Source organism: Megalobrama amblycephala, linkage group LG22 (genome assembly GCF_018812025.1).
Source record: "Megalobrama amblycephala isolate DHTTF-2021 linkage group LG22, ASM1881202v1, whole genome shotgun sequence".
Classification (NCBI taxonomy): Eukaryota; Metazoa; Chordata; class Actinopteri; order Cypriniformes; family Xenocyprididae; genus Megalobrama; species Megalobrama amblycephala.
Window position 1 is genome coordinate 13,731,914 of NC_063065.1, and position 26,898 is coordinate 13,758,811.

Below are 26,898 nucleotides of genomic sequence, written 5' to 3' on the forward strand. Positions count from 1 at the left end.
ATTAGTGAAGCTACAGTCAAGCTACAAAACTACACTTAAGCTCCTAATGTGTCAATATCTTTAATAGATGGTAAGAATTTGTAATGTTTTTGAAAGGAATCTCTTATGCTAATCAAGGCAGTATTTATTTGATCAAAGATATTGTAAATACAGTAACAGTGAAATATTATTACCATTTAAAATAATCATTTTCTGTTTTAATATCTATTTTCAAATGTAATTTATTCCTGGTATGCTGAATTTTCAGCATCATTACTTCAGTCTTCAGTGTCACATGATCCTTCAGAAATCATTCTAATATGTTGATTTGCTGTTGGAGAAACATTTTATATTATTATCAATGTTGAAAACATGTTGAAAATACTTTTTGTGGAAATGAGGACTCATTTTCATCAGGATTCTTTGATGAATAGTAAGTTCAAAAGAACAGCATTATTTAAACAGAAATCTTTTATAACATTATCAACATCTTTCCTGTCACTTTTGATCAATTTAATGCATCCTTGCTGAATAAAAGTATTGATTTCTTTCAAAAATAAAATCTTACAGACCCCAATCTTTTGAACGGTAGAGTTATAATATATTAGTTACTTTATATTAAATAATTAATAGTATTTAATATGTAAATAAATTATCAGATAATCTGATTTATCATTCACAATTAGTGTGACAGCATTAATATTAAGTTATGAACAAATACATTTTCATTTACAAAAAAACCTACAGTAATTTAAATAACTAAATTAAAGTCATAGTGATAAACAGTAGTAATTAGAACAGCGGTCAGTAGCAATGTACAGTATAAATGATCTTACCAGACCCTCTGTAGGTTTAATATTAGCCAGCTGAACCACCTCCAGATGTGCCGACTGGGAGACCAGGGGGTCTGACGACAGTGAGATGATGTGGTCACATACTCCAGATAATGTCTTACACTTCAGAAAGAGAAAAAGAGAGAGCATATAAATTATTTTCTGCTCTGGGGATCATTTATTACATATAACTCAGCTTCATATATATGATCAAATTTAGGTTTAATGTCCCGTGACCACAGAATGCATCCATAGCTGAAGTCAATGTTTGTGGGACACAGTTTTAATAAATAGGTACAGTTCTGAAGCCATTTCTATTGGGAATGACTTTGTTATGCCTAAAATACTATAGTTGGATCCCAAATGACACACTACTATGTACTTATACAGGTGCTGGTCATATAATTAGAATATCGTGAAAAAGTTCATTTTTTTATTGTAAATTATTTAAAAAAAAATGAAACTTTCATTTATACTAGATTCCTACATGTAAAGTAAAACATTTCAAAAGTTTTTTTTTTTTTTTTTAATTTGTTGATTAGAGCGTACAGATAATGAAAGTCCAAAATCCAGTATCTCAAATTATTAGAATATTTACATTTGAGTTTCATTAAATGACCATCTCTACAGTATAAATTCCGGGTATCTCTTGTTCTTTGAAACCACACTAATGGGGAAGACTGCTGACTTGGCAGTGGTCCAGGAGACAATCATTGACACCCTCCACAAAGAGAGTAAGTCACAGAATGTCATTACTGAATAGGGTGGCTGTTTACAGAGTGATATATCAAAGCATATTAAATGCAAAGTTGACTAGAAGGAAGAAATTGGGTAGGCAAAGGTGCACAAGCAACAGGAATAGCCGCAAGCTTGAGAATACTGTCAAGTAAAGCCGATTCAAACACTTGGGAGAGCTTCACAATGAGTCAAATGAAGCCAGAGTCAGCGCATCAAGAGTCACCACACTCAGACATCTTCAGGAAAAGGACTACCAAGCCACTTCTGAAACAGAAACAACGTCAGAAGCATCTTACCTGGGCTAAGGAGAAAAAGAACTGGACAGTGAAAAGTGGTCGAAAGTCCTCTTTTCAGATAAAAGTAAATTTTGCATTTCATGTTAAAATCATGGTCCCAGAGTCTGAAGGAAGACTGGAGATGCACAGAATCCAAGCTGCTTGAAGTCTAGTGTGAAGTTTCTGAAGTCAGTAATGATTTGGGGGGCTGTGACATCTGCTGGTGTTGGTCCATTGTGTTTTATCAAGTGCAAAGTCAATGCAGCCATCTTCCAGGAGATTTTGGAACACTTTATGCTTCCATCTGCTGACAAGATTTATGGAGATGCTGATTTCCTTTTCCAGCAGGACTTTAGCACCTGCCCACAGTAGTGCAAAAACCACTTCTAAGTGGTTTGCTGACCATGATATTACTCTGTTTTATTGGCCAGCCAACATGCCTGACCCCTGAATCTATGGTATATTTTTAAGAGAAAGATGAGAAACAGTCGATCCAACAATATACAGATGATCTGAAGGCTCAATAGTGCCTCAGCAGTGCCACAGGCTGATCTCTTCCATGCCACACTTCACTGATGCTGTAATTTGTGCTAGGAGCAAGTCATTTGCTGTAATATGTGCTGCCGACCAAGTATTGCGTGTACAAATGAACATACTTTAAAGAACTTGAACTTTTCTGTTTTGAAAATCCATTTTTTGATTGATCTTAGGAAATATTCTAATATTTTGAGATACTGTATTTTGGACTTTCATGAGCTGTACGCTCTAATCATCAAAATTTAAAAAAAAAAAAAAAAAAACTTTTGAAATGTTTTACTTTACATGTAGGGAATCTAGAATATATGAAAGTTTCATTTTTAAAAATAATTTACAATAAAAAAATGAACTTTTTCACGATATTCTAATTATATGACCAGCACCTGTACACTATGTACTCGTCCGTGTGGTGAGTGAATTTTATAAGGTTTTTTTGTAATTTAAGATCGAAGTCTGATGGCGCCTCCCCTCTAGCACTGATCTATGTAAGTGGCGCTCTCATCAAGCCACCTATCAAACAGCTCACAAGTACCATAGCCTGGCGAGTACGACTTCTTTTTCGTGGCTTAAACGGTCAAATACATACAAAAATAATGTAAAAATGCCCGTCAGTTAAAGTTACATTTAAAGTCAAAATAGTCATTTTGGAACATAAATAGTTGACAGAAAAAAATGCTGTATAACAGTATATTGGATCTGTGCCTAAGCTCTTAAAGTGTCATATTAATCAAAGAACAAAAGACAAAGAGAAAATCACTCACTGCCCTTGACTAAATAACTTGGTAACTTTAATTGTAAGCATTAATCTGTATTTAATATATACAATGAAAATTATCCAGTGTTATTTTACATTTGATTACTTTCATTTCTGTAGTATGTTACCTAAATACTACTTATAGAACCACCTGAAAAAATTAAAGCCATGTTTATTTAATTTGTCTCTTTATTCTATTGTATTTATTTGTACTTTGTATATCATTTGCAATTTGTTTATTTGTTCTTCTTTTATAACTGTTTACTTTTCCTTTCTTTTTTTTTTTTGTAAATGTAGCTCAACAATTCAAATAAAGCTTCCCTGTTCTGAGTGTAAGCGATTACAACAAAATTACCCAAATTATCAAAAAATGATGAGATAATACTAAATTATCTGTATGGCGGTATAAATTGTAATTTTTCCTGTGGTATCGAATATCGATTTTTCAAGGTATCGTATCGAAGTTGGAAATTCCAGTATCGTGACAACATTATCTGCTAGTGCTTATAGTTGCTTTAGTCTTACAACAATTAATTAACACTGACTCTAAAAACATTCCTCTATAAACAAGTAATTTCTCTTTTTTTCCCTGAGTTTGTAAGTCTTCCTTGTACTCTTCTAATTCTTTCTCTTTCATTCTCTCAACACTGTTATATCAAACTCCCAGTGATTATAATCAGATTTCACCCGTCTTGGATATTGGTGTAGTTTACTCAGGGTGAAGGAAGTGGAAATCAATGTTGTTTCATTTCCTGTTAATGACTGCATCTATCTACGTACCTCCCTCCCTCCCAAAAAAACTTTAGCAACCAGTGTTGGGGAAAGTTACTTTTAAAAGTAATGTGTTACATTATTGTGTTACTCCCAAAAAGTAACTAATTGCATCACTTTGTTACCTTTAATGAAAAGTAATGTATTATGTTACTTTTGCATTACTTTTTCTCACCTGGGCTGGGCTTGCTTGTTTGTTTTTAATATCAAAAAAGTTCTATTTTTGGCTAATGTAAAGACCCTTTTACACCATAAGAGAAATGAATAAGCCTCAGGCTGAAGGAAATGTAAATTGATGCCTGCACTGTATAGAGGGCGTAGCTCAAACAAACCTTACTGTGCTGCCATTCTGGACTGCAGAAGAATTACTTCAGAAATAATATTTTTTTTAAAAATGAAACACAAATGTAATGTTTATCTAAAGTCATTTATGCTTATTAAAATGGTTGAATTGCATCATCAAATGTCTGCATCAAAGACATTTGTTAATAAAATGAGAAAGTATATTTGTGTTATTTAACATATTTAATTATTACAGGTTTGCATATAATATTCTGAGTTTGCATTATGCTGTTTTCAATTAATTTTAAGGAAGACTGAATCTGTTTTGTGCAAATAAGTAAATGCATGCTCACTTTTAGTCTAGAAACGTCATGAAACACTAGATGGCGCAGGCTGATAGGTCTTTAAGTCAATTTGGCAGCTAGCTATCACATCGTTATTTACATAGCGCAGCTGATTGGTTGCTGTTGCATCAGCAGCCAATGAGCCACACCTCAAAATTTTAATACTAGTAGTGTTTGCTGTTAGCAATCTGCGGCGCGCTTTCAAAAAACCCTCCACCTTCCCCAGCTCCACCTGTATAGATCTGCTAGGGGGTTATTTTATGCATGTTATATGTGCAGCAGCAGCATGTCTTACATGCTTACAGCAGCATGACTGTGAATGTATTGGCAGTAGCAAGTCTTTGTACTTGATCTGCAACAGCAGCAGCATAGCAAATCTATTCTATATAGACCAAATAAATTAACATTGCCATATCTATTACCATGCCAATCTCTCCAAGATCATGACAGAACTACAACAACCATCATGTTTACTTGCGTCACTTATTTGAAAAAGTAACTAGGATATTTTGTTGTAAATTTAAAAGTAATGCTATTTTACTAGTCACTTGAAAAAAGTAATCTAATTATGTAACTAGCGCAACACGGTTAGCAACTGCCTAGCAACCAGCTAGAAAACATTAGTCACCACATAGTTTTATCTATGTATTGTAGCAACCATCTAGCAACCTACCATCCTATCTAGCCACTAAATCTGTCTACTTATCTCTCTACCTATCTATCTCCTGTACCTATCATTCTACCAACCTACATAAAGTACCTACAGTATCTAGTGCCATGTTGAAAGGCACACTGTCATTAAGATATGATACTAATTGCTACTGGATTTGCAAAAAGTGCACCTGGATTTCTCTGCTTAGCATTTCTGTAGGTATACTGCAGATTCATATTTGCATTTTAGGTCCTGTAGCACTTCAATTCACTTTGTTATGGTTTCATCTCTCGCTCAGCTTCTGCTTTCATCTGGTGTCATTGGTGTGTTTGTTTCTCCTCCTACAGTCAGTAACTGAGGTTGGGTGGTGCTGGAAAATGAAATCTGCTGCTAGCAGGCGCAATGTGAAGGTATTTATAGCTGTGGGACTCAGTGAGAATGACAGCTGTGCCCAGCCCAGCAGTCTGTGGCGACAACAGGACCTGCCACACACACTGCTGTGTGCTAGTGTGTATGAGACAGGAATCTCACAAAGAGCCTTGATGTGGGTCTCCTGTGACTGCAATGGGAACTTCACCTGAGGGCCTGAAGTAGCATAATACATGTTTACTAAATGATGTCCACTCACTGGTCATGTTATCTGACTATTTTACAGTAACAAATGTAAAACACTTACATAAAGAATCACGTCTTTTACAATTCATAAAAGCCATCCCTAAAATGTTTTTCAATGTTAAATTAAAAGGCTGAGATCCCTGCACCCAAAAAAAAAAAAAAAAAAAAAAAAAAAAATCCTTCATGGAATTTGTGAAAGAATTCTTTGTTGAAATCAGTTCTTTTCAATGATTCGGTCAAAATAAAATAAAATAAAATAAAATAAAATAAAATAAAATAAAATAAAATAAAATAAAATAAAATAAAATAAAATAAAATAAAATAAAATAAAGCAGTCATTAAAAATGGTTCTTATCTATAAAAAAGAACTATCAATGATTCGGTCAAAATGTATAAAAAAAAAAAAAAGAAAAAAAAAGAGAAAAAAAATCAAGTAGGCATTAAAAATGGTTCTTATCTATAAAAAAGAACTATCAATGATTCGGTCAAAATGTATAAAATAAAATAATATGAACAAATAAAATAAAATAAAATAAAATAAAATAAAATAAAATAAAATAAAATAAAATAAAATAAAATAAATTCAAGTAGGCATTAAAATGGTTCTTATCTATAAAAGAAATGTCTATTCCCATCACTATGTGGTCCAACAATCAGTAAGGAGTTTACATTTTATTGATAAATTGGATTGGAAAAGGTTCTGTATTAATTGGCAGGGAGTTGTTTAAATATAATATAATATAATATAATATAATATTTTTTTCTTCAAAGAGGCCTTAAAATGGTTCTTTGCTGGAAAAAAAAGAGTAACAGCACCAAACTAAAACACATACATTTATAACTGTGAGAAATACTGTTATTTAATGTAATACTAGATCTGTTTTTACTACTACTACTACTACTACTACTACTACTAATACTACTACTACAAAAAAAGGAAGATTCTTTGGAGCCAAAAAGGCAGGGACTATGGCGAACTCTTCTGAACGATGATTCAAACGAATCAGTTTTCTGAATGCATCATTGATATGATATTACTATTTAAATGTCTATTTACGTCACCGTGTGGTTATAAAATCACTCAAGCGTTACATTTTGTCTATCACCCAGAAAAAACATGCAGAGGGAGTGTGTGTATGAGCATCCTCACGGTTCTTCCTGTAAATGAAGAAATGGGGGCAGAGCTCACAGGAGAAACATTAGAGCTCATTATCAGCCTCATATTGCAGCATTTAAAAAAAAGAAGAGAAACACTTACCACATGGAGGATCTTATTTTCAGTTTCATAGACGGTGCAGTCCTGTGAAGAGGAGAGGTAAGATATTACTGTCATTTTCAACAGTTTAGGCCTCTCACGTACACACTCACCCACACAGAGCGCTTGAAAAAACATTTACTGAGCAAAGTATCTCCGCAGATGGGATAATCTTCCAAACAGCTGGGTCACTGTGTTCAGAAATGTCTTTTTCTCTCTCTGTCAGATGCTGATCTAATGTAGGAAGGTTGAACAGAGGAGAGCCCCAGGCGCAATTTAACATTCAGGCTCTGATGGAGACATTTCAAGGAGCTCCTGAGGTTCCCGCTGGGGGCCAGGACTGCTGTGAAAGTTCATGGAAAAATAGCAAATTTGCAGTATGACTGTGTTTGTGCAGGTGTCATATACAGTGCATTAAGACCTACATGAAGTGTATACATACACATAGACAAATGTAGAGGAAATTTCTCAGTTATTTGCTTGTCTTTTGATCACAAACAGATCATTGTACATTGATTGTTATTATTATAACTTGACACTATATGTGTCTACACTGGAAGTAACTGAGAGTTTAAGGTGGTCTATACAGTTGTTGAGGCTGCACATTCAGAATGTTCAAAAGTTAAAGAAATTCTAAGATTTATTTTCAATTAAAATCCAAAAAGCGCTTTGAATTAAGTATTTTAGAATAATTATACTATACCAAAGACTAATATAATAACACAAGACGCATCACTCGTATTATTATGAATGGGAGAAAGTGCAACAGGCAATATGGCGGAATAAGTCCCGCCTTCTAAAAAAAGAGCCAATCGCCGATTGGTAAAGTCATCACATCACTGCAACGGCTGTTAGAAGCTCCGGTTCCTATAGAAACAGTCAGATGCACGCCTCCAAAATGAGACATTTAGGACTGCGCATGCGCATTAGCTTGATCCAGCCTGGAAAATACCGTTTTTTGTCATGAATTGAGCGTTTAGTAACAAAATGTATGAGACAGTTGTTGTCAGATTTTATTGGTGATTTCAAATATGAAATTTAATCGAAAGCTTGGCAAACAGCTTTGGAGAATTTGATGTTTCCCCATTCAAAGAGATAGAAGCTGCACTTGCATGCCCAAGAAGCGATTCAAAGATGGCCGCCGAGTGAAATGACTTGTCTTAGAGGGATAGTTCACCCAAAAATTAAAATTCTGTCATCATTCTGTCATCATCATCTTCCTTTGTGTTCAACAGAACAAAGAAATTTATAATGTTACAAAATATTTCTAGTTTAAATGAATGCTGCTCTTTTGAACCGTCTTTTCACCAAAGAATTTAGACATCTGTAATAAACATAATGACACTATTGTCTTCTGCCTTTGAAGTTGTTTCATAATTGATGAACTAACATTGACACAGTGATTAAACTGAATTGAATCAACATTGAACTAAACTGAGCTGAATAATAATTATCGTCTGTAGAGCTGCTTTAAAGCTGAATCAAATGTGTTTCATAATTGATGAACTTTGCAGCATCAACAGTCATTAAACTGAATTGAAATGTATTGTATACAGTATAGCACTATACAAATAAATGTGACTGGACTTCATTTTTTAGAATCCTGAAAAAAAGTATGACATTCTCATGAAAATATTAATCATCAAAATGTTTTTTAACACTGATAATAATAACAAATGTTTCTTAACATTCATTTCTTTTCAGAATGATCATGTGACACCGAAGATTTCACAGGAATAAATTACATTTTAAAATATATTACAATAGAAAACAGTTATGTTAAATTGTAATGATATTTCACAATATTACTGCTTTTACTGTATTTTTAATCAAATAAATGCAGCCTTGGTGACAATAAGAGACTTATTTCAAAAACATGAAACATCATAAGCGTGTAATGTTTCAATACAAAATTATTTTAATACATAACAAATAAAAACCATAATCAATTATGAAATTGATAGAAATCATTTAAATATATTCATAGAATTATAAATACCAAAATAAATCAACAATTTATAATAAATAAAATTGTTTTATTTTAATCAGGTGAGGAAAATAAACTTTGACTGAAGGCATAATGCAGCGTTGTTGATTATAATGGAAGTGATGCAATTCTACCACTTTACAGAATGAATATGGCATAATTTAGTGCTGTTACGTAGTGTTGTTTTTTCTTGCAGCAGCCAAGTAAGTTGTTCACTATTCTTAATAGTCCTTTAATATTTCATAAATGGTCATTGTATCATAGGCTATACATCAACCAAAGGACGTGATATAGTTTTCTACTCATTGAACAAATGTCCATAATAAATGACATTGTCAGGACATTTGGTCCATGGACAGCACAGACAAAACAAGAGTATAAATCCTTGCTTGGCATATATGAATACGTTGAGCATTCATGAAATATTAAAGAAAATGTACTGAAGAAACTGATCTCTGGCCATCAGCCGTCACCATGGCAACACACTCTTGCTTCCTGTATCCATCAGTGACCTCCCAAACCCAACAATGCCCAGTAGGAGGACATGAATCTCTTTTTCTTTGGTCGTTGAAACTATATGTCTCGGTTCCTGCAGCATCTTAGTGAGAGAGAGATCTTAGTGAGTATTTTTTTGTCATCGTCTTTTGTGCTCTCACCTGCACCTCTTCCCTTTCATCACAATAAAGTAATAACCAGCCCTCACACCTGAGACTCTCGCACAGCAAAAGCCTTGAGAGAGAGAGTGAAAGAAAAGTGTTCCAGGGAAATGAAACCGCATTGATTCACTTCCCTTTCGAGCACCTCTGAGCATCTCCGTACCTATTCTCCAGTGCTGTCACTCAAGCCATGGATCATCACGCAGGATGCCAGTGTGCATATTTATGTGTGTGTGTGTGTGTGTGTGTGTGTGTGTGTCATTAGGACTTAAGGTGCACTTAAGATTCATGAATTATCATGTCACAGCATAGTGTTTAAAGAGATTGAATTTAAAAAAGAGATTTTAAAAAAATGAAATTGTGTCATTATTTATTCACGCTCATGTTGTTCCAAACCCAAATTCATTTCTTCTTTTGAAGAAAATGAACCAGGGACTGGAACTGTCAAAAGTACCTTTTTTTTTATTATTATTGTAATAATAAATCACAGTATTGTTATTTTTTATTTATTTTATTTTTTGATAAAATAAATTCAGCCTTGGTGAGCGTAAGAAATTTATATATATATATATATTTAAAATATTTTTTATATTATGATTTGATTGAATATATATATGTATGTGTGTGTGTGTGTGTGTGTGTGTGTGTGTGTGTATTCAATCATAATATAAAAAATATTTTAAAAAATTCAAATATATACAGTATCTTATGCTCATATATATATATATATATATATATATATATATATATAAATAAGAGACTTTTTTATACATTTTTATTTTTATTTAATATATATATATATATATATATATATATATATATATTTTTTTTTTTTTTTATATATATATATATATATATATATATATATATATATATATATATATGGTTCTTATGCTGTAGTTGGTGAGCTGAACTTAGATTAGTATGATTCATGAACAAATCATTCAGACTGATTTGGAACTGGATCAAATAATTAATTGAAATGATCAGAATTTATTCAAACATTACTAAACATACCAAAGAGAGCTCTGTGGATGAATAAATATTTAAATTTTGGTCTGTTTATCTCAAAGCTGTCATATGGCTTTGGAAGACTTTTAATATATCTTCAGATGGACACTTTTACAGTGCTGTTAGGTTGCTTCTTTCATTATTTTGGAGTCTGGAGCAGCCACTGACCTTATTCACTTTCACTATATTGAAAACATTCATGTTCCATGGAAGAAAGTAATAATTTTTGGAACAACATATAATGATAAATTTTAATTTTTAGATAAACCATTACTTTAAATCAGTGGTCACCAACCTTTTTAAGCCCAAGATCCCTGACCTCGACCTTTTTGAAAGACAAGATCTACTTGATAGAAAAAGACAGCTCAGATTGTATTTAGTATTTTTTTCCTTGGTCATTGTAGATTCTGATTTATTTATTTATTTTTACAAGCAAATTGGTTACTGGTAGTGGTTGCAGATATTTATTATTAATATTATTATAATAAACAAAAATACATAGCAATTTCAAATTAGAGGGAACCACTGCTTTTTAATCACAATCCAAACAAAGATGCTAAGCACGTTGCATGAGCAGTTGTTTTTTATTTGAATTCGATTTAATTTCAAGATTTAAAGCAAAAACAGAACGGTCTGACTTTATCTTTGTGAAATTATAAATGCTACACACAAAAACAGCAGGCTGAATGAGACGCAGATTCACTCTCTGACAGCAGGTGGCGCTTATGGAGCAGCAGCGATATAGCGTTTCCTTGGTTACCGCTGTAAACAAAGCTGAAATGCGCTAATAATTAGCTACTTTATTCGGAGGTAAGAGGAAAATAAAATGCCATTGCCATCGAAATCTTCCTGAAGACTGATCTCCTTTTAGAGTTGAATTCATAATCCCTCACCCCCAATTCAATATTTATATTTTCTTCCTATATTTCGAGCATCGTGAACAGTGAGCTGCTCTGCCTGCTACAGAATTTTCTGCTCTTCGCGTCCGTCTTCAGCGTCTCTGGCCTCTTGTTAACGGCCGTTTACAGACTCAGACATAATGTGGGCCATTTACCTTTATCTGTCTGTCTCCAGAAAATAACATAAAAATAAATACAAAAATACAGTACAAAGACTGGAGAAATTTAATGTATTTTTGTACTCATATTTCTGTTATTTTCGCGAGCTACTAGAACAGTGATAAAGATCGACCGGTCGATCGCGATCGACGGGTTGGCGACCACTGCTTTAAATCATGAGAAGACACCACACAGAGCGAAACAGTGAGAGAGAGACACACAAACACACAAAAACTAAGATGGAGGTAATAGTGATGCCAGCAAGGGGCGCTCATCCATAGAGGCTATGTAAGCAATAATGCACTAATGTAGTAATGAGGATCGTGGTCATTAAAGCTCATTTAGGTGGTTGACTACAGACTCAGTGGAAGACTACTAGCGACAGGGACCAGGCTAACCATCTTAGGCCCTGTCCTATCACAGCCTTCCTACGAGTCTGCACTTTCATGACGTAACGTCGCTTTGACTGTCGGGAAGAAGTCTGCCATGGAGCTCGTATTAGTGCGGGCTCAGCAAAAGTGCGCATTGAGGTCGCATATCGGCCGCAAAGGGGGCGCTCGCAAGCACCCTTCTGAAGCCTAAAATTGACAAATGGGACACAACTATGGTCTCGTGGACTTAACAGACATGCGCACATGGCACCCATTGTAAGTCCACAAGACCGAAAGTGCATAGAAGTGTGCCATTTGGGACAGGGCCGTTGTCAAGTGCCCTGGTGGATAAATCAGATGGTCAAGCAGGTTTTTGGAACATAGGCTGGTACAAGATTGTCTACCAGCTCATTCAGGTTCCAACCAGCTGGTAGTCCATCTGGTCAGCTAAACCTGTTTGAATGATCAGCTAATTACCATCTTGGATCAGGTAGAAACCAGCTAGCATGTTCTAAAAAACCTTCCAACTTAAAATGGTTTTATTTGGAAAAAAAATAAAAGATTTTGCCCTAATCTCACAGGGGCCGATCTGGGAAAAGGACTTCTGCTGGTCCTGAGCGCTCAATACTAGTTGCATTAGTTAAGATTAGACCCAGATCTCTGGTTTCAATGCTGTAATCTGTCCTGGATTAAGAGAGAGTTTGTGAGCAGCACTCAGGCTGAGCTGGCTGTGACAGATTCATCCATTTAATGCTGCTCTTGCTGGCCATGATCCTCTGACCCTACCAAAAATGTTCTGCTGGGTACACAGACACACATACACACACATACACACACACACTAGCATGCACATCACTGCAGGAGACTCGAATCATTCTCCTTTCTCGTATTTCTCTACAATGGTTATTTCAGACTGATCATGTTTCTCTTCCTACTCCCTAAAGGACTACATTACCCATGATGCATTCAATAACAAATGAGCTGTAGTTCTTGATATCCTCATAGTGCTTTTTAAAACCTCTTCATAACATGCGGAAGAACGTAAAAGGAGCAGATATTTGAGAGAGGTTTAAATAATATTAATATCTTAAATGTGCAATCAGTAATTTTTCATCATTAAAAAATAACGTAATAGAAATTAATATGAGATTGGTGTCAACACAAAGGCATATAACTGTGTTGTCTTGTTAGCTAAACAACACAGTTGAGGGTCTTTAAAAGTTCAGTTTTTTTTTTTAAATGAATACCTATCTACAGTATTTATCAAAGAATCCTAAAAAAAAGTATTGTGGTTTCCACAAAAGTATTAAGCAGCACAAGTGTTTTCAACATTGATAACAATAAGAAATGTTTCTTGAGCACCAAATCAGCATATTAGAATGATTTGAGAATGATCATTTAGAATGATCTGAAGGATCATGTGACACTGATTACATTTAAAATGTAAAATATAATAATAATGAAAAATAACGAAAATATAACTGTACGTCTCCGAGCAAAACACAGCGGAGTTTCATTTCTGAATCCTCGTTTTGAACGAATCGAATGAATGAATGACTCAATGACTTAATCATTAAGACATTTACCGCCACCTATTGGCAGTTTTAGTTTCTTATTTAGGGTATAATTTTATATAAAAGAGTATTTCATATTTTCACATTAAAAAAAACATCAAATATATAGTATAGTTCACCCAAAAATGAAAATTCAGTCATCAATTACTCACCTTCATGGTCCAAAAGAGTATGTGTAATAAATTCTTTGTTGAATCAAATAAAATATTTCTTAATGAAGCTACTTTTTGTATTGTCTGTTTGATTCTTTATGACTTTATCTCCCAAATTATCTTTTGGGAGTAAATTCTCAGCCAAATTTGATATGCGATTAATTTGCAATTTATTAGATTAATTAATCGCCATATTATGTAATTAATTAGATTAAAATTTGTAATCGCTCGACAGCCCTAATATATATATATATATATATATAAGTTTTAATCTAATAAAAGTAAATATTTTCCAGATCATTTAACAATTTTCAATGACAATAAAATACCTACATATTTAATTTGGAAATGGAAACTTGTGCTGATTTATTTATTTATTTTATATGGAAATATACAGCTGCCTCTATATTTTATGTTTTAGTCCCTCATCATCATATTTGGCAAAAAAGAAAAATCCCTCACTGCACCAATCTCAGCTCTGAAAGTCATTCTCCACAGCTAGACTAGAGCCATATATGACCTACATAAATATTTCCAAGAATATCCCCAACTGAATTACACTCTCAAAAATTTTGTTTCCATCAGAAGTGTCAATTTCAACGTATTTGTATCATCTCATAGGAGAATGTTTGATCTAGTTGGTTTGATTGATGAATGTCATTACCTGCTGTACTATTGTAGTGAGTTCCAGGCACAGCTGGATCACGTTGTTCCGGGTCACGGAATAATCTGTTACGGCAGCGAACGGTGACCTGCAAAAGAAGTAACACCTGGAATTAACCGTTAGATTATTCTTAAAGCCAGACCCACAAGATAGACAATTTGAGTGTGTGTGTGTGCTTGTAAACTTTAGGTATATGTTGGTGTGTGCTGCGCTATACGTTATCCCCACTGGTTGTGAACGTACTCCAGACCCAGTTTCTCTCTTCCTGTGAGTGACGGAGTGAATGTGGGTCGTGTGTATTGAGGCTGTGTGCTATATATACAGGGCTGTAGGAACATTGGTTCATCGTTTCCATCCCGTCTCTAAATATTCCTCTAAGACCGCTGGGAACACCAGCTGACGCAAACCCAGAAGCCCCTCACAATTTAAGAAACTCTAACAATCTTTCACTGCTGGGCTACAAATCGTTCATTCACAGACCCCACAAGTGCTCTTATACCACCCAAACACGAATTCCTGAGTCAAACTCTCTTTTCTTAACAGGATTTGGGATGCAGCTCTAGGCGAATACACCAAATCCCCTTCAAAACTCCGCTCCTAAATGTCAGCGACTTCGCTTGTTTCCCAAATATCACTTTGCGGTAGACAAGTACGAAGACAGAGTCTGACCCCGGTTCAAGGACACCTGTCAGCAAGCATGGACGAAGAGGACAGATACTGTCTGAAAGAAACCTGAGGGGATAGAGAGGGAGAACGAGAGGGAGAAAGTAAAAAAAAAAAAATGGGAGAGAGGGAGAGACAAGGAAATGATAGCAGCGAGAAAATAAGTAAAAGTTCAAAACCAAGTCATCCGAGCTAGACTGCGAGACACTGAAATCTATGCAGCTCACTCGATTCTCTCCAGGATTGACTAGACTTCATTACATGCAACCTTTACTCTTTCAAAGCATTCGAGCACATGCCGCCATCTGGACACAAAGGCTCCAGGCTGACAGGAAATCCGTCATTTGGGTAAAAAAGACCACTGCCATCTCCTCAAGGCCAGGCCTCAAAATTTCACCTCTTCCTGCTCCAGTTTTTCGATCAATGCATGAGAGTCTGGGAGCTGGTGTGCTCTTGTAATTGCTTATGCGCTGCTGTCTATCTTCATTTCAAAGATCCTTTTTCACATGGAGAGAGAGGATCTGAACACTTTCAGCTCCTATCTGAACAAATCAATGAAAACGCATTAGCACTAATAATGTCAGGGCATTTACATTTATGCATTTGGCAGATGCTTTTATCCAAAGCAACTTAGTGTGCATTCAAGGTATACATTTTAGCAGTTCACGTATTCCCTGGGAATCAAACAGACGACCTTGGCATTGCTAGCACTGTGCTCTACAGTTTGAGCTACAGAAAAGAGTCAGGAACCTTTATCTTAGTATAATGATTACACCATAAAAAAGTTAATATGGGTAACTAGCGGCGCACCATCAAGAAATTTGAGGCTGATATTGAGGCTAGCATTCAAAATCAGTTATTTTATTTCTAGTGTGGTTTACTTTCAATTTTAAAAGAATATCATTTTAAAGTCGGATTATTCAGTACTAAAGGCTTATTTAGGCCAGAATTTGAAGTGGAATGAGTTTGAAAACAGTTGAGCTGAATGTAAGATCAAAAACTATAGACCTCACTCAAAGTAGATGCCACATTTAAAGTAGCACAAATGAAAATGAGACTGTGAGGAATGGAAGTACACTGCTTTCGCAATGTTGAACATTCAGTTTACACATTTCAAATGACATTATAAATGTTTTGTTGCCTGAATTATCAATAATCAATAGCCACGTTTCCACCGAAATTACCTGGAACAATTTGTCCCAGGAACTTTTTTTCTCCCAGGCCTGTTTGCTGTCTGGGTTTCCATTGTGGCCGAAAGTACCGCAAAGATTTGGCAAATTAGTTGGGTGATGTAGGACTGAGTACAACTTTCGTCCTCCGCATATAAGCTTAAAGAGATAGTTCACCCAGAAATGAAAACTTTGTCATCATTTACTCATCAAGTTGTTCCCTGTATAAATTTCGTTGTTCTGCGGAACACAAAGGAAGATATTTGGAAGAATGTTTGTAACCAAGCAGATCTCGCCCCCAAGACTACCATAAGTATTTTTTTCCTACTATGATAGTCAATGAGGGGCAAGATCTGCTAAAACATTCTTTCAAATATCTTCCTTTGTGTACAGCAGAACAAAGAAATGTATACAGGTTTGGAACAACTTGAGGGTGAGTAAATGATAGAATTTTCATTTTTGGGTGAACTATCCCTTTAATAAAGCTTGAACCTCGTCGCCGGTCCATCGGTCGTGTTTCTTAAACGACATTGTTGATTCGAATAGCAAACAACTCAATACTTTTAAAAATGGTGGTTGACATAAAATGCTGCATGAACTCAACCGGCATGTTCAGCGCCAAAATCCCCCGAAAGTTACTGAACATTGAAAAAGTACTACCTCATGAGCAGGGACTTTCTGAGAGGGAAATTTGTCATTTAGTACCTCATTTAGACCACGGTCCCTGCGGTCGAAACACACCGAGTACCACCCCAAAGTCCTAATAATCGAAGGGTTAACAAACCTGACATAACCTCTGCATTTTAATAAGCCCCTCCCACATGGAGCTCTGCCCAGTGAACGAGAATGAGGGAAAGCCCACAACAAACCCCACAGAAGCATTAAATGATGATCACCGGCTTGGCAAGTGGCAGAGGAGAGCTGGTGTCAGCCTGGATGGATATCAACCAATAACACTTAAGGGACCGAGACTCTCAAGTCAGTCATAATGTCTCATGGCTTCAGATCCATTCACCTGCGTTAGAGTAACTCTGTTCCTCCCTCTCTCTCAGAGCTCCTTCTGTTCTTCCACTATGTCTGCAGGGGAGACGACAGCTCTACTGGGGACTGTTTTGGCAGAGAAGAAAGGCCGGGGAGCGTAATTAGGCCATCATTAATGAACGAGGGGGACGAGGCACCCCTCCCACCCGGTGGCCTTGTTCCTACAGCCTGCGTTCCTGATAATGGAGACTGAAACTTAGAAACCTCCCTAACCCAAACACTGACTGGCTAGAAGATCACCTTAGTCAGCAAGCCGTGAGCTGGTGTGGATTAGTCCTCTCAGCTTGATCCCAATCCAGACTGGGCCAATGTGAACTCTGTGTGACACGGACCGCTCTCAGGTCCAGGATCAGAAAGCGGGGTTGCGGATGCTCGGGCACAGCAATAGAGAGATGGTGTTCTCAGTGGGGTGAAGCTGAGAGGGTATCAAATGCCGTCTGATGGAAAAAGGGTCCTACTGTGCGGTGCTGTCCCAGTCTAGAGCTTTAAGCCAGGCTCAGTACCAGAGGGAGCTGGACCGAGTAAAGCAGCTGGGTGCCAAATGGATCATTCAGCACAAACCACCCACTTGATTTACATTCATTGCATAATTAAAAAGCAGAAATATTGCAGCACTATAGTCTATAACTTAAGTGTCTTATGAGGTGTTTATTTAGACAGTGATTTGCAACGACAAAGCTAAGCAGAATTCAAATTTATGAAAATAAGAAGCAAAGCAATTTGTATACTCTCAGCTCTGTTTAACTCCCTCGGGTCGGCGGTCACGCCGGCGTGACCACCTCGGTTTTTTTCTTACCAGTGTGAAAGAGACTCAAAATACTCCGTCAGTGTTGCACATACAATTAAGAGCTATACACCATTTTAATCTGTGGAATATCTTCTTTTATTTGTGTACACTCAGAGTAAAAACAAAATGTTGTGCTTTTTGTAAAATAAAGAAAACTAACATGATGCGTGATCTCTCGTCTCCCTCTGAACGAAGTCCAATCTGATAGTTCTCAGAAAATGAACTGTAACTTAGTGAATACTAATCACAAAAAAAATGAGACTTCTGTCTAAAAAAACGTTGAAATGTCAGGTTTTAAATCATGTAAGTCAAATCGAAAACAAAAATTCTGTGTTTATGTAATCTGTATGAAAAGAGAGCCATGTCAGAAGTCCGTGATTCAGCTCATTACCCGCTAATGCGGCCACGCCCACGGAGGGAGCGCTATTCAGATGCAAATTCAGTCAATACATGCATTCATCGTCTCAATCGTGTATTTATTGTCTTGAAAAGCGTTTATCTGGATGTTATAGCGATCTCTGGCCTCTGTTAGTTCCTGGTGAGTCACATGGTTGTTCTTCTTTAGATGAATTTGTGGACTAAAGGTGAACATAGCGCCCTCCGGCTGCAAGTATGAATTGAAAACAGTATCCAGCGCTCACAGTGATGACAATAAATATTGAATAAATATTAGCCTACTCCTCTGTATAGAAAATTGACATAAACATATGAGAATCCATCAATATTTCTCCAAATGTGCATGCTTTTAAGATAAAAGTCTATATGAAATGCCATAGAGGTAGCATAATTATTCAGACACTTTGCATCACAGAAATACATTATATTTTAAAGTATATAATAGAATACCATTATTTTAAATTGCAATAATATTTCGCAGTATTGTTGTTTTTTCTGTATGTTTGATTTACACCATGATTGCTTGAGACATGATCAACAGAGGGTTTTTTCACAGCCTACCTGACTGAAAGAGCTCATTATTATGCAAGTCATTTCAGGTCATTATTATGCGATTCTTTTGTCTTCTGAGGTGAGAATCACCCATTATTCATGATGATTCATGCCTCCACGCATACTGTGTTTCTTGACAAAAAGTGTCTTACAAAATTTAAATCTCTCTATTGTTTTATATGAAAGAGTAGTCAGCATAATTTTTACATAATTCTGAAGCAAAAACTCTAGTCTACAACCTCCAATACCCAGAAGTCTTGTGAACACAGATTTAATATATATATATTTTGGCTTTATTTCAGTGACTTAAGTTTTTTGTTTTTTCAAAAACCACGCATAAATGTTATTCCTTCAAAAACACAAACATGTATATTCATGTTCCTCACATATTATTGTAGCCTAGTTTGTGCTGAATACAGTGTAATGACACTTTTGTCATTTATATGTTTATGAACAACTGAAAAAAGCACAAATGTCAGGGCATGTCAAAACTTCTCCAGGGCCCCGAAAATCCTCAGACGCCAGAGGGTTAATACTCTTTAACATATGAGGGGTTTTTTCTGCTAGCCAAGTTCTGATTTTAAATTTCTGTGCCAATGTTAACTGATCCTCAAAATAAATATCAAATTTAGTTTTCATCAATGCATTTTTATATTTGTTATAAATAGTTATATTTTTTATTAAAGGTTTTTAATTGTACAAAATTCTGTTCACTTTTTTTTTTTTCTCTTCACAAAGGGAAAATTTGAAGTAGCTGGAATCTATAAAGCTATAATTTAACAAAATCTTTGCTTTAAAACAATGGAATACGATGGAAAACATAACTGATTGTTCTTACTGATGCTTTCAAGATGATACTTTTTTTTTTTTTGGCAAAATAAAAGAAATTCAATTCTATGTTAGCCAGCTAATATTATCTTGATGACAAAATCAGCAGAATAATCTACAAAACATGATAGAAAGTCAAAGTTTAAGTTTATAAGCCATACAAATTGGATGTGGAGCAGCAGTTCTTAACCAGGCCCCCATCAAGCTTCCAATGGGGCCAAAAGATATCTTAAAATTATTTTAATGATCATTTATTAATATTCATATTCATATATTAAAACAGTGTAATGTAATTACAATGCAAAAAAAAAAAAATCAACATGCAATCAAGAAGTAAACTAAAATCATATTTCTTTATTTTCCCTCAAAAACTATTGTTTTTATTGAATTACTTACAGTTCTTAACTTCTGGAATCAAAACAAAATGAATTGTGGTAAATTGACCTATATTAACACTCTCAGTTTCTTTTAATAATACATTATAGTTAAAGAGTTAGTTCACCCAAAAATGAAAATTCAGTCATTAATTACTCACTCTCATGTCGTTCCACACCAGTAAGACCTTCATTCATCTTTGGAACACAAATTAAGATATTTTTGATCAAATCCGATGGCTCAGTGAGGCCTGCATTGACAGCAAGATAATTAACACTTTCAAATGCCCAGGAAGCTACTAAAAACATATTTAAAACAGTTCATGTGACTACAATGGTTCAACATTAATGTTATAAAGAGACGAGAATACTTTTTGTGCACCAAAAAAAAATTACTTTATTCAACAATATCTAGCACTCGTCACTGAACTAAACACAAAGCTTTACGAATCTTTTGTTTGGAATCAGTGGTTCGGAGCATGTATCATACGATCTCAAACTGCCAAAGTCATGTGATTTCAGTAAACGAGGCTTCGTAACATCATAAGGGTTTTGAAATTTCAATGGTTCACGTGTTCCGAACCACTGATTTGAAACAAAAGATTCGTACTACAGCTTCAAAGCTTCATGAAGGAGTGTTTAGTTCAGTGACAAGTGCAAGATATTGTTGAATATTGTCTTTATTTCTTCATAACATTAAGGTTGAACCATTGTAGTCACATGAACCGTTTTAAATATATTTTTAGTACCTTTCTGGGTGTTTTAAAGACTAAGTTAATTTGCTCTCAATGCAGGCCTCTCGAGCCATCGGATTTTATCAAAAATATCTTACGGTCTTACGGGTGTGGAACGACATGAGAGTGGGTAATTAATGACAGAATTTTCATTTTTGGGTGAACTAACCCTTTAATATATTCCTAATAATATTACATTTTACAGGGGGCCTTCAAATATTGTGTTGGACAGTGAGAGGTCTTCGAGTCAAAAAGACTGAGAACCACTGACATAATAATGGATAAATGAAATTATTAGCAGCAAAGCAGAATTTTTACAGAATTTTCCCTCACAATCAGCACCAAAAAATGTGCACAGATTCCGTGTGGACCCTACTTATGAGAAGAAAATACAGTTTCAAACAACCGCTGGACAGAAATGTTCCATTTCTCACTTTCCTCACATCTCATGTCTCTCCCTCTCTGAATCATCAATATATCATAAAGAAATCACTATCTTAAGACAATTGTACATGAACAGAACAGAACAGACCCAAAAGAAGTGGAAGTTGCTGAGAGAGAGAGAGAGAGTCTGTGTTATATAAGACCTCTTCACTCATCCGTGTACCTGATTGCTAAGGGGTGGAACACAAATCAACATGATTGAATTTGAGCAGACAAAATCTGACCTCGCGTACACTAGACAAGATACCCCAAGTGAGTAACTTCTGCCCACCCTAAAACACAAAGTGTCACTCTAATTCTAAGTGGCATGCCTTGATTGGAGGGAAGACCGTGCATGAAATGATTTGCATGAACAGGAAATGTTCCTGGATCAACACCCTCTGTCATTCCTGGAATAACATTTGAGGAATCACAACTGTATCTCTGAGCCAAAGCCAAAAATCAGAGGCCCACGAAGGTTCTTCAAGGAACAACAAAGGACGACAATGCAGGAATGCATATTAAATCCAAACTAATTCATAAACTAATAATAAAACGCTCGGAATTTCATGATGTACACTACCACTCAAAAGTCAGGGGCTGGTAAGATTTTTTTATACTTTTGAAAGAAGTCTCTTTTGTTCACCAAGGCTGCATTTATTTGATCAAAAATACAGTAAAACAGTATTTTTAAAAAATGGCAAAGCTGAATTTCCAGCAGCAGTTACTCCAGTCTTCAGTGATTCAAGAAACATTTCTTACTTTATAAATGTTGAAAACAGCTGTGCTGCTTGATTCTTTTGTGGAAATCATTATACATTTGATGAATAGAAAGTTTAAAAGAACAGCATTTATTTGAAATAGAAGTCTTTTGTAGCATTATAAATGTCTGTCACTTTTGATCAATTTAATGCATTCTTACTGAAGAAAGGTATTCGTTTCTTTCAAAAGAAATCTTACTTACTTGGAGCTCTAGATCTACCACTAAGTCACCAGAATTCACAGTCAGTTCCTCACATCACAACAGCATTTATCTGACTATCAATAATGAAACAACAGGACAAAAGACCCTGGAGTTCTGGAGAAGACTACTATTAACCTTTAAGGTCATATTTCTTCAATCTTTATTTGATATCAAATATCATTTTCTCTGGTGTTTCTCAGAGGAACCCATCTCTAATGGAAAGGGCACTGAAGTGGGCTGTACTTCAAATTGACACATCAGTGTGGAATTTGAATTCAATTAAATCGAAAATGTGTGTATGTATATTAAGTATGTATTAATTCATGTATTGATTTGATGTGTATGCGGCTCTTAGCAGGACTAACCTATCCAGCCAGGCTAGAAGGCTCTTAGCAGCAGCGATGAGGTCCACCACAGAGGTGAGGAAATCGTTCGGCAGCTTGCGGGTGGTCCGGCCATCATAATGGCCGCTGCGTCTGCGCCCCGTGATGAAGTTCTGCAGGTTTTTGGCGGAGGCATTGAGCTTGTGAGAAAGAGTTTTCAGGTTTTCAGTCTCCAGCCCGTAGTTCTGTCAAACAGAGATAAAGACAATGAATTGTTTTAGTGACAAAACTGGTTGAGAAAAAAATTGTAGGAATGACTCAATCAGAACATTGCTTTTTGTTCTCTCACTGTTCTCAGTTTCCATTTTTAGATACACAATTCTCCTCTCTCTGTTTTCAATTTTAGTTGTATTGTGCATTATTGGCATAACAGAAGTTGTACATCTGCAATAGCAATTGTACAAGTAAAACTAGTTTATTAAAACAAATTTTGAATGTTACTTGACAAAGGATTTGCTTGAAGCAAATAAGATTACATTAATTTAATATAAATTTAATAATACATTTTAAATTTGAATATTATTTTAATAAGATCAGATATATATATATATATATATATATATATATATATATATATATATATAATTAAAGGGTTAGTTCACCCAAAAATGAAAATTATGTCATTAATGACTCACCCTCATGTCGTTCCAAACCCGTAAGACCTTCGTTCATCTTCGGAACACAGTTTAAGATATTGTAGATTTAGTCCGAGAGCTTTCTGTCCCTCCATTGAAAATGTATGTACGGTAGACTGTCCATGTCCAGAAAGGTAATAAAAACATCATCAAAGTAGTCCATGTGACATCAGTGGGTTAGTAAGAATTTTTTGAAGCATCAAAAATACATTTTGGTCCAAAAATAACAAAAACTATGAATTTATTCAGCATTGTCTTCTCTTCTGGAATCCTTTCCATTGAATTGATTCCATTGAATTGATTCTATTGAATCCTTTCATCTGTCGGCGTTGGTAATGCACTTTTACGCCGCCGTGGTTGTTTTTGGCGATTAGGACATCTGCGACATGCACACTTACGCAACATTTAAAAAAAATATAGCAATACCAAAATACAAACAATGTAGAATAGCTTGAATACAGCGTGCATCTCCCTCAAACTGTAAACGAAGCTCTGGTGCACCAGATAACACGTCAGCAGCGTCACTGCGGAGTCGTGAACCACACTCCGGAGCAGAAGGGGGCGGTAATGCACCAATAAGCTGGATGCCAACCGCCGTAAAACAGGAAAGAAGAAGAAGAAGAAGCGAAGTCGTGAACGCGGATTGACAACAAACCCAGAAGAGAATACAATGCTGAATAAAGTCGTAGTTTTTGTTATTTTTGGACCAAAATGTATTTTCGATGCTTCAAAATGTCGCAGATGTCCTAATCGCCAAAAACAACCACGGTGACGGAAAAATGCATTACCAACGCCGACAGATGAAAGGATTCAATGGAATCAATTCAATGGAATCAATTCAATGGAAAGGATTCCAGAAGAGAATACAATGCTGAATAAAGTCATAGTTTTTGTTATTTTTGGACCAAAATGTATTTTCGATGCTTCAAAAAATTCTAACTAACCCACTGATGTCACATGGACTACTTTGATGATGTTTTTATTACCTTTCTGGACATGGACAGTCTACCGTACATACATTTTCAATGGAGGGACAGAAAGCTCTCAGACTAAATCTAAAATATCTTAAACTGTGTTCCGAAGATGAACGGAGGTCTTACGGGTTTGGAACGACATGAGGGTGAGTCATTAATGACATAATTTTCATTTTTGGGTGAACTAACCCTTTAAATATAGAAAAAAATGTAATAAAATTAGTAACATTAAAATAAGGAATAAATTTAAGAAGGAATAAATTACTTCAGTTATTAACAAGGTTAAAGTAAAGATGTATTACAATGAGCATAAATTTGGTAATAGAGAGGCACAAAGCACATCACTCACTGGTGGACACATACAGTATTCTCTCTCTCTCTCTCGCTCTCTCACTCACTCACACCCTCAAAGATCAATCAGAGATCCCAAATGAATATTCAGCACCTGGCAGAAAGAAAGAGAGAGAGAGAGAGCGAGCGAGAGAGCGCGCTTCATATGTAGAGGTGCGTTGAGTGGGTGGAGACAGAACATAAAGTTCAGGGTATGAATAATGCACTGAGAGTCTCTGCTGCCAGCTGATAGGAGCTTACACACGCCACGCTCCTCTGTGAGATAACGCAATCAGCTCAGAGAAATCTGCATATCTAAATCTGACAAAACCATCTGAAAAAAAGCCAAAAAGCACACTTTAGTTTTACTTCTATAGGCGTCTTGGGCATAAGACATAAGAAATTAAATTGTGATTGAAATTGCTGTTTGTGTGTTAGAAATCGGTCGAACCGGGTGCCTTTGGCAGGGTACCAAATTACCTTGTTCCTGCATAAAGAGTACGGATCAAGAAGCAAAGGGTGATCAAAAGCAGCATTATGCACATACATTCAGGAGCATGAACACACATGCTAGTCCAATAACTTCTATCCATAAACCTAACCCTCACAGCAATATTTTGCTTTATTAGAAGGTGATCAGTGTCCAGTTTGATGCTACAATTCTTTCTCCTATCCCATGTTAATAAGCAGAACAACATATTACTGTATTACTATTAAAGCGGCTATACTGTATGTAGAATTTAGAAACCCTTGTTATTAGCGACACCGGTGGCCGTTAAGCGAACTGCAGCCAGCAACTTACTGCTCGTGCTCACACTCCTGCACACATAGCGTACAAGAGACTGAACGTGATTCAAGATCCCATATATTCACAGCGAAATTCTTTTTCATTCATCTTCACTTAGAAGTAAAAAGAAGTTGGAAATACCTTTGCAGCGATATACTGTTAATGAACATCTAGACGCCATCAACCCTGCTGATAGCGATGTTTAGATGAATATGTAAGTATGTGCTGCGTGCTTTACTCTCAACAACAAAATAAACACAACAAAAATGACAGCGGTGAGAAAGCAGCAGTTAAGAAAGCATCTGATCATAGCGATGTGGATATTTTTTTACACTGTTATGATAATTTGATTATAAAGTATATTTGAGATTATGGACTATACAGATCTGGCAATGTGAGAATATAGTTTGTTTGACAAATTGACCCTTCGCAAAGACCCTCCCCCCTTAGTTACTGTTGCTTTGTCCGACAAGCCGTGGCACTGTCACGCCACACGCAGTGAAAAATACATTGCGGAGCAAAGAGGATACGGACAAAACGTCGACGGACAAGACAACTTATGATATTCCCAGATTTCAAACTGTAGTTTTTTAAGAAATTCAAACAATAAAAAACGTTTTGAGGCTCTTTAATGTGTCGTGACCATGGTCGTGACAGATTGCTGTAGCGCCTCAGCTCAAGAGGCTCGTAAACCTATCATCTCTTCCTACTAGTTCATTTATAGCATCAAATAAACATGAATAAACATGAGAAGGAATGTTGTTTCAAACACGGAAAGACGTTAATACACACAATTTTTTGAGCTTAACTCCACCGAGGTTAATCTTCTAACTCCTGACTGCTTTGTTGGACAAAATGGCGGATTCGGCGTTCTGATTGGTTAGATCGCTTGTCAATCAAACTCCCGGCGAAAGGTCAATTGACATTACAGTACAGCTCTTTCTGCATTATGGTTTATTTTCAAATCCTTTGGATTTTCCCGGCGACATAAAAATCTTTCACATAAAATCCAGTCTGGATTAGTGTTGTAAAAAGTACAGACAGCGATACCAAGTCGGTACTGAAATTTTAAAAATGTGAGGCACTGAGCGCTGTTGAGTGGATTTGTAAACACCTCTGATTGGCCATTGTGTTCACGGCACAACATATATGTCTGTGATTGGCTACAATGATCAACGCACAGGAGTGTTTGAATTTGAAAGCATTTTGAAAGCGGGAGCCTTTGAAAGTAGGTGTCTATCAGTGGAACGGTCCGTGATAGACGCCTGCTTTCAAATGCTCCCGTTTGTATCTGTGTAAGCACTCGGTGAAGAGCGTCATTGGTGTCTATTTACAACATGTTTTTGAAGA

At 35.8% G+C, this 26,898-nt stretch overlaps 1 protein-coding gene across 17 annotated transcripts in view; it reads right to left on the reverse strand.

The window, feature by feature from the left end:
• Window positions 1-26,898, reverse strand: part of cnksr2a (connector enhancer of kinase suppressor of Ras 2a) — a 104,131-nt gene that overhangs the window by 44,157 nt on the left and 33,076 nt on the right. For 10 of the 17 annotated variants that reach the window (XM_048174715.1, XM_048174713.1, XM_048174723.1 and 7 more), the window contains 4 exons: window positions 22,805-23,007; window positions 14,509-14,614; window positions 7,039-7,080; window positions 816-935 (listed from right to left, as the gene is read on the reverse strand). In XM_048174715.1, the coding sequence (XP_048030672.1) occupies window positions 816-935; window positions 7,039-7,080; window positions 14,509-14,614; window positions 22,805-23,007 (471 nt within the window). Of the gene's footprint in view, window positions 1-815; window positions 936-7,038; window positions 7,081-14,508; window positions 14,615-22,804; window positions 23,008-24,780; window positions 26,181-26,898 lie in introns of those variants that run through there. The other 7 variants (XM_048174726.1, XM_048174725.1, XM_048174724.1 and 4 more) reach the window with 2 other exon arrangements.